Source organism: Protomyctophum bolini, assembly GCF_963924005.1.
Source record: "Protomyctophum bolini genome assembly, chromosome: 3".
Classification (NCBI taxonomy): Eukaryota; Metazoa; Chordata; class Actinopteri; order Myctophiformes; family Myctophidae; genus Protomyctophum; species Protomyctophum bolini.
Genome location: NC_137864.1, coordinates 50631671 through 50649150, shown reverse-complemented (window position 1 = coordinate 50649150; position 17480 = coordinate 50631671). Strand labels below are relative to the sequence as shown.

General features: G+C 46.0%; 1 protein-coding gene across 1 annotated transcript in view; it reads right to left on the bottom strand.

Annotated features, from left to right (window-relative positions):
• The window catches only part of LOC308312570 (RNA exonuclease 5-like), a 40073-nt gene that overhangs the window by 1228 nt on the left and 21365 nt on the right, over positions 1 to 17480 (bottom strand). The window contains exon 6 of the mRNA XM_080759221.1: positions 6756 to 6867. Within this exon, the coding sequence (XP_080615347.1) occupies positions 6863 to 6867 (5 nt within the window). The 3' untranslated portion in view covers positions 6756 to 6862. The remainder of the gene's footprint in view (positions 1 to 6755; positions 6868 to 17480) is intronic.

The window sequence follows — 17480 nt, the reverse complement described above, 5'->3', positions numbered from 1 at the left end:
ATAAAATATGATTACTATAGTGTGTGGAGCAGTTCATTCAGTAGTATTGGGTCTGTCACCGTGAGACTGATGTGTGGGAGGGAGCCCTTACAATAAAATATGATTACTATAGTGTGTGGGAGCAGTTCATTCAGTAGTATTGGGTCTGTCACCGTGAGACTGATGTGTGGGAGGGGGGCCCTTACAATAAAATATGCCAGGCTTGGCTAAATGGATTACATCTCCGTGTTTTCTCCGAATGCAACGTTAACCCATTCTGACCGGGAACCCGTTTTGGTGTTAGCATCATGTTATGCTTTAGCTATTGAAAAACAGCAGATCTACAAGCTCGTAGCGCGCCACCGAGTGGCGCGCTACGAGCTTGTAGGTCTGCTATTTTTGAAAAATCGAAGAACGACTTGACATTTTTTAGAATCTGATCTCAGGTCAGAATGGGTTCATCAGACCAGTGTGTGTCCAGGTGGAAACCTCGTATGAATCTGATCTCAGGTCAGAATGGGTTAAGCTACGCATAACGCATAACTTAACAAATATAGCTACCGTACCATGTATGACACAGGCTGCATGCAATTCGAAACTGCCCCCCGTAAAAGCTGAATCACCCCCCCCCTTTTCCCCTCACTGTATATTTTTCTTTTCCCTTTTTGCTTCCTTTATGATGAAGTCCTGTTCTGTTCTTTAACTACATAGTCTATCTATTTGTACGTCTCTAAATGTTTTGATGAATTGAACAATGTGGACCCTGTTGTAAACAAGTGTAATGCTTAATTGGGTCGTCCACTCACAGTTAACAGTCTTTGTATTGAGTTTGTGCTTGAAATGTATACCCTACTGTAATTCTGCAAACTGTTAATAAATATCTCAATCAATCAATCAATCAAACAGGAGTCAGAAGACTCAGAACAGGGATTTATCCAAGGAATAAAGATTATATATTATCATCTGATCATCTATCCAATCCATACAGTCCACACGGCCGGCAGGCAGGCAGGCAGGCAGGCAGGCAGGCAGGCAGGCAGGCAGGCAGGCAGGCACACGGAGTTGCACCACTCACTTCACACAGGTGTGATCTTTTTTCAATGAGGGAACCCCAAACCCCCCCCCCCACCACCAAATGACCAGAACTACTTAATATTCACCAAAACCAGAGCAGAACTCCCACCACGGGACTCAACCAATCAGAACTCCCACCACGGGACTCACTCAACCAATAAATGAATACCTTTACAACCACTAGATTAATAAAGTAGTCTATTAATCTAGTCCACACATCTGATCTAACACTTTAAAGAACCAAGAGTAAAAGTGCAGAAATGTCCCGTTTCAAGTTTTCAAAATGCAATCTTTTGAAAAAAGCCGATCTACAATGCTCACAAGGCCTCACATTGTGACACATGGTGAGCTTGTAGATCTGCTATTTTCAAATAGCCCTACCCTTAACACATCATGACATCATTCTAAAACAGGACACTGGCTTTTCAGAACAAACAGCGAAAAAACTCAAATTAAATAGTAAATAAAAGAATGATTTCTTCACAGTGGTGTAAAGTACATTTACTTAAGTACTGTGCTTAAGTACAATTTTAAGGTGTTTGTAGTTTTGAGCATTTTCTATTTCCAATACTTTTACTTCTACTCCACTGCATCTCAGATCTAAATATTGTACTTTTACTGCACTACATTTATTTGTAGTTATACTTTGTAGATTTGGATTCTTTCTAAAACAAATCACACCTGTGTGAAGTGAGGGGCGCTCTTGACACATATGACATACATTCTCCATTCATTGTGGATGGGAATTTAACGTAATGTGTGTATAGGACGAGAGCCGACTTGCTCGTCTACATTATGACGGTTTTCTGAGCTCAGTTGCACCCATAAAACCTGAACTTTTAACCCATTCTGACCTGAGATCAGATTCTAAAAATGTCTTCTGCATCCTGACAGTTTTCTGAAAAAGCTGCGTTTCTATGTCAGTGGTTCTTCGATTTTTCAAAAATAGCAGACCTACAAGCTCGTAGATTTGATAGAGTTTTCAAATTTAACCCATTCTGACCTGAGATCAGATTAAAAAAAATGTCTTCTACATCCTGACAGTTTTCTGAAAAAGCTATGTCATAACGATTTTTCAAAAATAGCAGACCTACAAGCTCGTAGCACGCCACGCCACTCGGTGGCGCGCTATGAGCTTGTAGATCTGCTATTTTTAAATAGCTAAAGCATAACATAATGCTAACACCAAAAGGGGGTAGATTTTCTGTGGTCTGGGGTTTTCTGGCTCCGACAAGTGCTCAGACACGTAAACAAGTGTAATGCTTAATTGGGTCGTCCACTCACAGTTAACAGTCTTTGTATTGAGTTTGTGCTTGAAATGTAGCCTACTGTAATTCTGCAAACTGTTAATAAATATCTCAATCAATCAATCAATCAAACAGGAGTCAGAAGACTCAGAACAGGGATTTATCCAAGGAATAAAGATTATATATTATCATCTGATCATCTATCCAATCCATACAGTCCACACGACAGACAGACAGACAGACAGACAGACAGACAGACAGACAGACAGACAGACAGACAGACAGACAGACAGACAGACAGACAGACAGAAGCAGCACAAACATCATGTGACAGAGAGGTCAAAGTTGAACCAACGTTGTGCTATGGTAGAACAACAAGACAAAATGATGATAGTTTTGTGGATTTGTTTTTGTTGAGTGGTGCAACCACTCCCTTACGGAGCTGTGTGTGTGGCTGGGTCCCTGCAGGGTCTGAGCACGGTAATAGCAGGGTTGTTTTTCACCACCTGTGCGCAACCTAACACACACACACACACACAAACCCACATGCACATATTAACTGTATATGTGGTGATTTCGGGTGTGCCAGTACAGTACAGTACAGTACAGTACAGTACAGTACAGTACAGTACAGTACAGTACAGTACAGTACAGTACAGTAGAGGGACCCCCACACAGTAACTCTGTCATTTCTCTACCGTTTCGGACGTGGGGCGGCTCGCCGGAACCGGGCCTTGGTCCTGTGGTTCTGGAACTTCCGGGGGGCCCCCACACGGAGTTGCACCACTCACTTCACACGGGTGTGATCTTTTTTCAATGAGGGAACCCCAAACCCCCCCCCCCACCACCAAATGACCAGAACTACTTAATATTCACCAAAACCAGAGCAGAACTCCCACCACGGGACTCAACCAATCAGAACTCCCACCACGGGACTCAACCAATCAGAACTCCCACCACGGGACTCACTCAACCAATCAATGAATACCTTTACAACCACTAGATTAATAAAGTAGTCTATTAATCTAGTCCACACATCTGATCTAACACTTTAAAGAACCAAGAGTAAAAGTGCAGAAATGTCCCGTTTCAAGTTTTCAAAATGCAATCTTTTGAAAAAAGCCGATCTACAATGCTCACAAGGCCTCACATTGTGACACATGGTGAGCTTGTAGATCTGCTATTTTCAAATAGCCCTACCCTTAACACATCATGACATCATTCTAAAACAGGACACTGGCGTTTCAGAACAAACAGCGAAAAAACTCAAATTAAATAGTAAATAAAAGAATGATTTCTTCACAGTGGTGTAAAGTACATTTACTTAAGTACTGTGCTTAACCCATTCTGACCGGGCACCCATTTTGGTGTTAGCATCATGTTATGCTTTAGCTATTTAAAAATAGCAGATCTACAAGCTCATAGCGCGCCACCGAGTGGCGCGCTACGAGCTTGTAGGTCTGCTATTTTAGAAAAATCGAAGAGCGACTGACATTTTTAGAATCTGATCTCAGGTCAGAATGGGTTAATCAGACCAGTGTGTGTCCAGTGGAAACCTCGTATGAATCTGATCTCAGGTCAGAATGGGTTAAGTACAATTTTAAGGTGTTTGTAGTTTACTTTCCAATACTTTTACTTCTACTCCACTGCATCTCAGATCTAAATATTGCACTTTTACTGCACTACATTTATTTGTAGTTATACTTTGTAGATTTGGATTCTTTCTAAAACAAATCACACCTGTGTGAAGTGAGGGGCGCTCTTGACACATATGACATACATTCTCCATTCATTGTGGATGGGAATTTAACGTAATGTGTGTATAGGACGAGAGCCGACTTGCTCGTCTACATTATGACGGTTTTCTGAGCTCAGTTGCACCCATAAAACCTGAACTTTTAACCCATTCTGACCTGAGATCAGATTCTAAAAATGTCTTCTGCATCCTGACAGTTTTCTGAAAAAGCTATGTCATAACGATTTTTCAAAAATAGCAGACCTACAAGCTCGTAGCGCGCCACGCCACTCGGTGGCGCGCTATGAGCTTGTAGATCTGCTATTTTTAAATAGCTAAAGCATAACATAATGCTAACACCAAAAGGGGGTAGATTTTCTGTGGTCTGGGGTTTTCTGGCTCCGACAAGTGCTCAGACACGTAAACAAGTGTAATGCTTAATTGGGTCGTCCACTCACAGTTAACAGTCTTTGTATTGAGTTTGTGCTTGAAATGTAGCCTACTGTAATTCTGCAAACTGTTAATAAATATCTCAATCAATCAATCAATCAAACAGGAGTCAGAAGACTCAGAACAGGGATTTATCCAAGGAATAAAGATAATATATTATCATCTGATCATCTATCCAATCCATACAGTCCACACGACAGACAGACAGACAGACAGACAGACAGACAGACAGACAGACAGACAGACAGAAGCAGCACAAACATCATGTGACAGAGAGGTCAAAGTTGAACCAACGTTGTGCTATGGTAGAACAACAAGGATTGTGGATTTGTTTTTGTTGAGTGGTGCAACCACTCCCTTACGGAGCTGTGTGTGTGGCTGGGTCCCTGCAGGGTCTGAGCACGGAAAAAGCAGGGTTGTTTTTCACCACCTGTGCGCAACCTAACACACACAAACCCACATGCACATATTAACTGTATATATGGTGATTTCGGGTGTGCCATTACAGTACAGTACAGTACAGTACAGTACAGTACAGTACAGTACAGTACAGTACAGTACAGTACAGTACAGTACAGTACAGTACAGTACAGTACAGTACAGTAGAGGGACCCCCACACGGTAACTCTGTCATTTCTCTACCGTTTCGGACGTGGGGCGGCTCTCCGGAACCGGGCCTTGGTCCTGTGGTTCTGGAACTTCCGGGGGGCCCCCACACGGAGTTGCACCACTCACTTCACACAGGTGTGATCTTTTTTCAATGAGGGAACCCCAAACCCCCTCCCCACCACCAAATGACCAGAACTACTTAATATTCACCAAAACCAGAGCAGAACTCCCACCACGGGACTCAACCAATCAGAACTCCCACCACGGGACTCAACCAATCAGAACTCCCATCACGGGACTCACTCAACCAATCAATGAATACCTTTACAACCACTAGATTAATAAAGTAGTCTATTAATCTAGTCCACACATCTGATCTAACACTTTAAAGAACCAAGAGTAAAAGTGCAGAAATGTCCCGTTTCAAGTTTTCAAAATGCAATCTTTTGAAAAAAGCCGATCTACAATGCTCACAAGGCCTCACATTGTGACACATGGTGAGCTTGTAGATCTGCTATTTTCAAATAGCCCTACCCTTAACACATCATGACATCATTCTAAAACAGGACACTGGCTTTTCAGAACAAACAGCGAAAAAACTCAAATTAAATAGTAAATAAAAGAATGATTTCTTCACAGTGGTGTAAAGTACATTTACTTAAGTACTGTGCTTAAGTACAATTTTAAGGTGTTTGTAGTTTACTTTCCAATACTTTTACTTCTACTCCACTGCATCTCAGATCTAAATATTGTACTTTTACTGCACTACATTTATTTGTAGTTATACTTTGTAGATTTGGATTCTTTCTAAAACAAATCACACCTGTGTGAAGTGAGGGGCGCTCTTGACACATATGACATACATTCTCCATTCATTGTGGATGGGAATTTAACGTAATGTGTGTATAGGACGAGAGCCGACTTGCTCGTCTACATTATGACGGTTTTCTGAGCTCAGTTGCACCCATAAAACCTGAACTTTTAACCCATTCTGACCTGAGATCAGATTCTAAAAATGTCTTCTGCATCCTGACAGTTTTCTGAAAAAGCTGCGTTTCTATGTCAGTGGTTCTTCGATTTTTCAAAAATAGCAGACCTACAAGCTCGTAGATTTGATAGAGTTTTCAAATTTAACCCATTCTGACCTGAGATCAGATTAAAAAAAATGTCTTCTACATCCTGACAGTTTTCTGAAAAAGCTATGTCATAACGATTTTTCAAAAATAGCAGACCTACAAGCTCGTAGCGCGCCACGCCACTCGGTGGCGCGCTATGAGCTTGTAGATCTGCTATTTTTAAATAGCTAAAGCATAACATAATGCTAACACCAAAAGGGGGTAGATTTTCTGTGGTCTGGGGTTTTCTGGCTCCGACAAGTGCTCTGATTTTCCTGCTAACTGTGATGTCACAGTCAGAAAATCCCATATATGTCAATATGGGATTTTGTAGATGTCACTGTTTTCACTGTTTTGCCTCTTTTCATTGCAGCTCAAGAGGCTTCACAGACACAGAAAGAACTCCTTGGCCACAGAAAATCCACTGAATGTTCAAAGTTCAGGGTTTTTTTTGGGGTGTCATTGAGGTCATGAAACCTCAAATAAAAATACAAATAAATGAAAAATGAACGTCATTAAACATGTGAGTAGTTCTTTATTCCTTACCTTCAGCCTTCAGTGAGTTCAGAGAGAGCAGCCATGATGTGAAGAGAAGAGCCAACGCTGTTAACACACGCATCTCTGCACAGCCTGTCAATCAGCCTGTCCGCACGTCAACCTGGGAGAGCAGAGAGAGAGAGACTGACTGCATTAGGAGTCCAGTCTAGTCTACCACAAGGATATATATCCCCTCCAGCACAAGGACGGGGTCAAAGGTGCAGGTGACACCGCACACACACACACTGTCTCATGACCTACTGTGTAAGCCGTGGTGAAATCAGCACTCTAGATTAGACTCATTGTTTGATTGATTGACATATTTTATAGTCTAGATCAGTGGTTTTCAACATTTTTCATATCGAGGCCCATTTGAGCCACGGAACCACCATGTGATGACATTTAGCCTCTCAGACCCATTTGAGCCACGGAACCACCATGTGATGACATTTAGCCTCTCAGACCCATTTGAGCCACGGAACCACCATGTGATGACATTTAGCCTCTCAGACCCATTTGAGCCACGGAACCACCATGTGATGACATATAGGTGACATTCATACCAGAAAGCTTTGCTGCGATAAAAACGAATCCTGCCGTTTGTCAGAAAGTGCACTTCGTTTGGCAGGTGTGAAGGCTCATTCGAATCCCAATGCGTATCAAAGAACCGCATTCTACTCCCGAGCAGAAACGGGGGTTTCGCTTCGCTTCCAATCGCACTTGATTAGGATTCGGTGCAGGTGTGAATGCAATCCGCAGTAAATAAAGGCAATGAAGCAAACAATGTGCGTGGCGGGTGAGGAGCTGAACACAGTTGGAGACGGAGAAGGGACATTTTACGCAGCGCAAACTCTGCAAAGATGTCCCGTTACCGGCCAAGACATCCCTCCCTTAGCAACCGCTGCTTTACCCTATTGGGTCGGAGGTCAGTTTGGTGTGTGTGTGTGTGTGTGTGTGTGTGTGTGTGTGTGTGTGTGTGTGTGTGTGTGTGTGTGTGTGTGTGCTCGCAAGAGGGGGGGGGGGCTGCAGTTCAAAAGATTATCTTTTGGGCCAGTATTGATTATGTTTGTGTGTGTTGTCTTCATGCTGTACCTTGACGACCGACAGACAGACAGACAGACAGACAGACAGACAGACAGACAGAATTGTGAACAGATAATAATGCATACATTATAAGCTCTGATTAAATATAGTATTCTTTTTTTCTTTTTAAATAAAAATCACACCCGTGTGAAGTGAGGGGCACTAATATACCTAAAAATACATGGCATGGATACACCTGGGACGTATCTTCAGTGATGTATCCTGAGGTCAACAGGGTTTCGGGTCTTCCAACATCATACCCCTCACTCAGGCGACCCAGCCGGGGTTGATCAAATCCCCACTTACGTCCCAGTAGCTACCCTCGATCAGTCCATCAGGGAATGAGCAAGGCCACACAATCCGTTACTCCGGAACTACTCTGCCGGGACTGGGAGAACCAGAATCTGGCGCGTGGAAGGACTAGGCTCTGTGGGTTGACTCCTGACCGGGCCCCTCCTACGTCTCACCAGGCCCAGGACCTGTGCGTTGCACCAGACTCCCAGCACCAGGCACTGCATTCAGGAGTGGTTGACTATAATGGCCCTCCTAAAGGCCTCACAGAGGGTTGTTGGGCTTCCTCCTCACGGAGGACACAGGCTGGGGCCCTAACCCACACTGCTCACCTCCTCACGGAGGACACAGGCTGGGGCCCTAACCCACACTGCTCACCCTGGAGGACACAGGCTGGGGCGTTAACCCACACTGCTCACCCTGGAGGACACAGGCTGGGGCCCTAACCCACACTGCTCACCCTGGAGGACACAGGCTGGGGCCCTAACCCACACTGCTCACCTCCTCATGGAGGACACAGGCTGGGGCGCTAACCCACACTGCTCACCTCCTCACGGAGGACACAGGCTGGGGCCCTAACCCACACTGCTCACCTCCTCACGGAGGACACAGGCTGGGGCCGTCTACATTCCGGCTGCCACCCGTCTCTCCGGTGGTCACCAGACTATACCTGATTGTCACATAGTCTATTAAAGTCTATCTCATGTTGATTAGGTGATGTAATGGTGATAGTCAGCTCTCAGGAGAGATTGCATTGAGGTCAAGAGAAAATGCTCTCAAGCAATCTAAATTGATTGAGTTGCATTGTGGAGGCAATCTGTTCAAAGAGAACACAAGAAGAGTCTGGTTTCATCAGTGCTTGTGTCAGATGGGGCAAGAAATGACATTCTTCCTGGGCGTATACACAATTTTTCTGGTGCTGACTGGGGAGGAAAATTAGTTGGAATCTCCAAGAAGACATGGGTCAATGCCTACTTGAGGTTTGATGATGATGATCCTGCCATTAACTGCTTCAAGGACCTTGGAATGGGTTCCATTCCTCCTGAGCTTGTTAACGGCAAGCTTCCATCACCATTGGAGTCATTGGAGCATTTTGCATGCCGTGTTTATAGTCCAAAAGGTCCAACAACCTTGCCATTACTCAGATAGGAACTATTTCGGTCAAAGAACTTGGAGGGTGAGAACCGTGAGATGCTACCTCCAACTCGTGCTGCACTGCTACCACATATCCTCTGTGCCAACTACGTCACAATGCGGGATAATAAGTCATTCATACCTGCCAAATTGCCCTGAGCTTCCACCAATCGAACATAATGGATGGAAATCCATTATTTTTCGAACATAATGGATGGAAATCCACTATTTTCACTTTATGAAGACTGAACCTTCCCTCTGTCTGGCCTTATTTACTATTATTATTCTTCTTCTTATTATTATTATTATTATTACTATTATGATTTTTTTTTAATGTATTGTAACCCTGTATCTGTTTCGCTGTTCAACCTGTGGGGTGGGGTGGGGGAAACCCCCTTTTTCTTTCTTTTAACAAAAAATCTAATAAAATAAACTCTTTCACAAATGAAAGTGCGTTGGCGTATAGGTGGGTTTGTACACTATACTAAATGGATCCATTACAATTCAAAATGGTCAATAATACCATCATAGAGTTTAAATGTATGTAATTCATGCAATAAGTGTAGTAGAGATGGCTGCCTTTATTCCTTAAGCTCTGACGCCTGTACTTGCAGTTCAGTGTCCACTAGATGGGAGCATTGTTTAAAATGCCATGTGTCAGATGAATAGATCACTCATGATAGCTACAGTGAATGACAGTTATGTGTGCACTGTTTTTTCACCACTTTTCAAACTATTTTCATATAATAGGTCACTAATAAATAATCATGAGAAAATGGCACGATTTTTTCCTACTCAGTCTGTGTCTCATAGGAGGGCCGTGGGCAGTTTAGAAACCGTCCTCCAGTGACATCATTAGGCAGATTTTTCTTTTTATATTCCAGTCCAGTCTAGTCTACCACAAGGATATATATCCCCTCCAGCACAAGGACGGGGTCAAAGGTGCAGGTGACACCACACACACACACACACACACTGTCTCATGACCTACTACTGTGTGAGCCGTGATGAAATCAGCACTCTAGATTAGACTCGTTGTTTGATTGATTGGCATATTTTATAGTCTAGATCAGTGGTTTTCAACATTTTTCATATCGAGGCCCATTTGAGCCACGGAACCACCATGTGATGACATTTAGCCTCTCAGACCCATTTGAGCCACGGAACCACCATGTGATGACATTTAGCCTCTCAGACCCATTTGAGCCACGGAACCACCATGTGATGACATTTAGCCTCTCAGACCCATTTGAGCCACGGAACCACCATGTGATGACATTTAGCCTCTCAGACCCATTTGAGCCACGGAACCACCATGTGATGACATTTAGCCTCTCAGACCCATTTGAGCCACGGAACCACCATGTGATGACATATAGGTGACATTCATACCAGAAAGCTTTGCTGCGATAAAAACGAATCCTGCCGTTTGTCAGAAAGTGCACTTCGTTTGGCAGGTGTGAAGGCTCATTCGAATCCCAATGCGTATCAAAGAACCGCATTCTACTCCCGAGCAGAAACGGGGGTTTCGCTTCGCTTCCAATCGCACTTGATTAGGATTCGGTGCAGGTGTGAATGCAATCCGCAATAAATAAAGGCAATGAAGCAAACAATGTGCGTGGCGGGTGAGGAGCTGAACACAGTTGGAGACGGAGAAGGGACATTTTACGCAGCGCAAACTCTGCAAAGATGTCCCGTTACCGGCCAAGACATCCCTCCCTTAGCAACCGCTGCTTTACCCTATTGGGTCGGAGGTCAGTTTGGTGTGTGTGTGTGTGTGTGTGTGTGTGTGTGTGTGTGTGTGTGTGTGTGTGTGTGTGTGTGTGTGTGTGCTCGCAAGAGGGTGGGGGGGCTGCAGTTCAAAAGATAATCTTTTGGGCCAGTATTGATTATGTTTGTGTGTGTTGTCTTCATGCTGTACCTTGACGACCGACAGACAGACAGACAGACAGACAGACAGACAGACAGACAGACAGACAGACAGACAGACAGACAGACAGACAGACAGAATTGTGAACAGATATTAATGCATACATTATAAGCTCTGATTAAATATAGTATTCTTTTTTTCTTCTTAAATAAAAATCACACCCGTGTGAAGTGAGGGGCACTAATATACCTAAAAATACATGGCATGGATACACCTGGGACGTATCTTCAGTGATGTATCCTGAGGTCAACAGGGTTTCGGGTCTTCCAACATCATACCCTTCACTCAGGAGACCCAGCCGGGGTTGATCAAATCCCCACTTACGTCCCAGTAGCTCTACCCTCGATCAGTCCATCAGGGAATGAGCAAGGCCACACAATCCAGTTACTCCGGAACTACTCTGCCGGGACTGGGAGAACCAAAATCTGGCTCTGTGGGTTGACTCCTGACCGGGCCCCTCCTACGTCTCACCAGGCCCAGGCCAGGACCTGTGCGTTGCACCAGACTCCCAGCACCAGGCACTGCATTCAGGAGTGGTTGACTATAATGGCCCTCCTAAAGGCCTCACAGAGGGTTGTTGGGCTTCCTCCTCACGGAGGACACAGGCTGGGGCCCTAACCCACACTGCTCACCTCCTCATGGAAGACACAGGCTGGGGCGCTAACCCACACTGCTCACCTCCTCATGGAGGACACAGGCTGGGGCCCTAACCCACACTGCTCACCTCCTCATGGAAGACACAGGCTGGGGCGCTAACCCACACTGCTCACCTCCTCATGGAGGACACAGGCTGGGGCCCTAACCCACACTGCTCACCTCCTCACAGAGGACACAGGCTGGGGCGCCAACCCACACTGCTCACCTCCTCACGGAGGACACAGGCTGGGGCCCTAACCCACACTGCTCACCTCCTCACGGAGGACACAGGCTGGGGCCCTAACCCACACTGCTCACCTCCTCACGCAGGACACAGGCTGGGGCGCTAACCCACACTGCTCACCTCCTCACGGAGGACACAGGCTGGGGCGCTAACCCACACTGCTCACCTCCTCACGGAGGACACAGGCTGGGGCCCTAACCCACACTGCTCACCCTGGAGGACACAGGCTGGGGCCCTAACTCACACTGCTCACCCTGGAGGACACTAACCCCCTTTTTCTTTCTTTTAACAAAAAATCTAATAAAATAAACTCTTTCACAAATGAAAGTGCGTTGGCGTATAGGTGGGTTTGTACACTATACTAAATGGATCCATTACAATTCAAAATGGTCAATAATACCATCATAGAGTTTAAATGTATGTAATTCATGCAATAAGTGTAGTAGAGATGGCTGCCTTTATTCCTTAAGCTCTGACACCTGTACTTGCAGTTCAGTGTCCACTAGATGGGAGCATTGTGTTTAAAATGCCATGTGTCAGATGAATAGATCACTCATGATAGCAACAGTGAATGACAGTTATGTGTGCACTGTTTTTTCACCACTTTTCAAACTATTTTCATATAATAGGTCACTAATAAATAATCATGAGAAAATGGCACGATTTTTTCCTACTCAGTCTGTGTCTCATAGGAGGGCCGTGGGCAGTTTAGAAACCGTCCTCCAGTGACATCATTAGGCAGATTTTTCTTTTTATATTCCAGTCCAGTCTAGTCTACCACAAGGATATATATCCCCTCCAGCACAAGGACGGGGTCAAAGGTGCAGGTGACACCACACACACACACACACACACACACACACACACACACACACACACACACACACACACACACACACACACACACACACACACACACACACACACTGTCTCATGACCTACTACTGTGTGAGCCGTGATGAAATCAGCACTCTAGATTAGACTCATTGTTTGATTGATTGGCATATTTTATAGTCTAGATCAGTGGTTTTCAACATTTTTCATATCGAGGCCCATTTGAGCCACGGAACCACCATGTGATGACATTTAGCCTCTCAGACCCATTTGAGCCACGGAACCACCATGTGATGACATTTAGCCTCTCAGACCCATTTGAGCCACGGAACCACCATGTGATGACATTTAGCCTCTCAGACCCATTTGAGCCACGGAACCACCATGTGATGACATTTAGCCTCTCAGACCCATTTGAGCCACGGAACCACCATGTGATGACATTTAGCCTCTCAGACCCATTTGAGCCACGGAACCACCATGTGATGACATTTAGCCTCTCAGACCCATTTGAGCCACGGAACCACCATGTGATGACATTTAGGTGACATTCATACCAGAAAGCTTTGCTGCGATAAAAACGAATCCTGCCGTTTGTCAGAAAGTGCACTTCGTTTGGCAGGTGTGAAGGCTCATTCGAATCCTAATGCGTATCAAAGAACCGCATTCTACTCCCGAGCAGAAACGGGGGTTTCGCTTCGCTTCCAATCGCACTTGATTAGGATTCGGTGCAGGTGTGAATGCAATCCGCAGTAAATAAAGGCAATGAAGCAAACAATGTGCGTGGCGGGTGAGGAGCTGAACACAGTTGGAGACGGAGAAGGGACATTTTACGCAGCGCAAACTCTGCAAAGATGTCCCGTTACCGGCCAAGACATCCCTCCCTTAGCAACCGCTGCTTTACCCTATTGGGTCGGAGGTCAGTTTGGTGTGTGTGTGTGTGTGTGTGTGTGTGTGTGTGTGTGTGTGTGTGTGTGTGTGTGTGTGTGTGTGTGTGTGTGTGTGTGTGTGTGTGTGTGCTCGCAAGAGGGTGGGGGGGCTGCAGTTCAAAAGATAATCTTTTGGGCCAGTATTGATTATGTTTGTGTGTGTTGTCTTCATGCTGTACCTTGACGACCGACAGACAGACAGACAGACAGACAGACAGACAGACAGACAGACAGACAGACAGACAGACAGACAGACAGAATTGTGAACAGATATTAATGCATACATTATAAGCTCTGATTAAATATAGTATTCTTTTTTTCTTCTTAAATAAAAATCACACCCGTGTGAAGTGAGGGGCACTAATATACCTAAAAATACATGGCATGGATACACCTGGGACGTATCTTCAGTGATGTATCCTGAGGTCAACGGGGTTTCGGGTCTTCCAACATCATACCCCTCACTCAGGAGACCCAGCCGGGGTTGATCAAATCCCCACTTACGTCCCAGTAGCTCTACCCTCGATCAGTCCATCAGGGAATGAGCAAGGCCACACAATCCAGTTACTCCGGAACTACTCTGCCGGGACTGGGAGAACCAAAATCTGGCTCTGTGGGTTGACTCCTGACCGGGCCCCTCCTACGTCTCACCAGGCCCAGGCCAGGACCTGTGCGTTGCACCAGACTCCCAGCACCAGGCACTGCATTCAGGAGTGGTTGACTATAATGGCCCTCCTAAAGGCCTCACAGAGGGTTGTTGGGCTTCCTCCTCACGGAGGACACAGGCTGGGGCCCTAACCCACACTGCTCACCTCCTCATGGAAGACACAGGCTGGGGCGCTAACCCACACTGCTCACCTCCTCATGGAGGACACAGGCTGGGGCCCTAACCCACACTGCTCACCTCCTCACAGAGGACACAGGCTGGGGCGCCAACCCACACTGCTCACCTCCTCACAGAGGACACAGGCTGGGGCGCTAACCCACACTGCTCACCTCCTCATGGAGGACACAGGCTGGGGCCCTAACCCACACTGCTCACCTCCTCATGGAGGACACAGGCTGGGGCCCTAACCCACACTGCTCACCTCCTCACAGAGGACACAGGCTGGGGCGCCAACCCACACTGCTCACCTCCTCACGGAGGACACAGGCTGGGGCCCTAACCCACACTGCTCACCTCCTCACGGAGGACACAGGCTGGGGCCCTAACCCACACTGCTCACCCTGGAGGACACAGGCTGGGGCCCTAACCCACACTGCTCACCCTGGAGGACACAGGCTGGGGCGTTAACCCACACTGCTCACCCTGGAGGACACAGGCTGGGGCCCTAACCCACACTGCTCACCTCCTCACAGAGGACACAGGCTGGGGCGCTAACCCACACTGCTCACCTCCTCACGGAGGACACAGGCTGGGGCCCTAACCCACACTGCTCACCTCCTCACGGAGGACACAGGCTGGGGCCCTAACCCACACTGCTCACCTCCTCATGGAGGACACAGGCTGGGGCGCTAACCCACACTGCTCACCTCCTCACGGAGGACACAGGCTGGGGCCCTAACCCACACTGCTCACCTCCTCACGGAGGACACAGGCTGGGGCCGTCTACATTCCGGCTGCCACCCGTCTCTCCGGTGGTCACCAGACTATACCTGATTGTCACTTAGGCCCTCATTTATCAATCGAGTGTAAAATCTGCCACAGATTCGAGTGCAGGTTTCGTAGTACACCCACGTCGCCACGGCATTTATAAAGTGATCGCAAACAGCTGATCCTTCCATAATTTCGTTCTGACGTTAATAAATGTGACGGCTGAAATCTATCTGGCACGCCCTATGAAATCAAGCCTCGCCCTCGTTTTTGCGACTGAACACATGTTTACGACCTGTGGGAACCATGGAAACCATGGAAAAAAGGTTTCTCCCGTGCCTTGCCCGCCTCACGCACCTCTCTCACACACACACACACACACACACACACACACACACACACACACACACACACGCAGAAGCACACGCAACTTGCAAGCCCACTGGTGTCTTGTTAAATAAAGAACGAACACCTGCATGAATTAAATAAAGTTGTAGGCCTACCGTCTGTTTTCCTCTCACCTCGCTTGCTTTGCTGTCATGTCCACGCATGCACGCATATACATGACACATCGACATCGCATCGCCATGAATGGAATTAGTTTGTAGGCTGGCCTATATTAATTTTACCCATTCGTGCGCAGTGCACGGCGAAGGCGTGATACTGCGCACTGCTGTGATATTAAAGTCCTGTGGGTGACATGCCTGCATGAGAGATAGGCTATCATGTCGTCAAGGCAGCTCACAATCAACGTTTATGTAGTGATTTGATCATTGATGAACGAATCATAAACATATGGATGAAGGCTTGCCGCTTGCGCTGGTATGTGTTGGCGACGCACGCCGCGGTCCCGTCCTCCCGACCTCCGAAAATGATCTCGCTTTTATCTGAACTGTCAAAACTGTCTAAGCACTTATAAATGGTGAATGATTAAGCCCCTTACGCCTATAGCCTGCTAGTACTTACTACAAATAGGCAAGCTGTATTGTATGCTTGTCATTGTCACTTGGAAATAAAGGCGTGCAGTCCATTCATGCCTTTAAAAAAATAATAATATCATAATCGCATATGCCGCATCACCGCGTCCGCATGCGCTCCAAAATCATCTCACAAGTGCGCTCGCATAACAAGTGTTTGATTAAGCACAAACTAATACATTGTAAACATGTTATATTGTTTTTAATTGCGCGATTTTAATTACTTGTAAAGTTGGAAATCTCTCTTTTGTTTTTTACATACACATACCGTTTTATATTAACATTTTAGGAGTGAAAACATATGTTTTGATGCCTGTGACAGTGTCAGCAGTTCAGACAAGGCTGCTCCGCTTGTGTAAGACAGGAAAAAAATGCGTACGCCAGCTGAGGAGCAACCGTGGATTTTGCACGTTGTCACGTTCAATTTCAAGCGTTGGCGGAAATGGTAAATGTCAAAAATGTCGGCAATTTCGGCGTGCACCCATATTTTGGTCTACGCACGGTTGATAAATGAGGGCCATAGTCTATTAAAGTCTATCTCATGTTGATTAGGTGATGTAATGGTGATAGTCAGCTCTCAGGAGAGATTGCATTGAGGTCAAGAGAAAATGCTCTCAAGCAATCTAAATTGATTGAGTTGCATTGTGGAGGCAATCTGTTCATTTTTCTGGTGCTGACTGGGGAGGAAAATTAGTTGGAATCTCCAAGAAGACATGGGTCAATGCCTACTTGAGGTTTGATGATGATGATGATCCTGCCATTAATTGCTTCAAGGACCTTGGAATGGGTTCCATTCCTCCTGAGCTTGTTAACGGCAAGCTTCCATCACCATTGGAGCATTTTGCATGCCGTGTTTATAGTCCAAAAGGTCCAACAACCTTGCCATTACTCAGATAGGAACTATTTCGGTCAAAGAACTTGGAGGGTGAGAACCGTGAGATGCTACCTCCAACTCGTGCTGCACTGCTACCACATATCCTCTGTGCCAACTACGTCACAATGCGGGATAATAAGTCATTCATACCTGCCAAATTGCCCTGAGCTTCCACCAATCGAACATAATGGATGGAAATCCATTATTT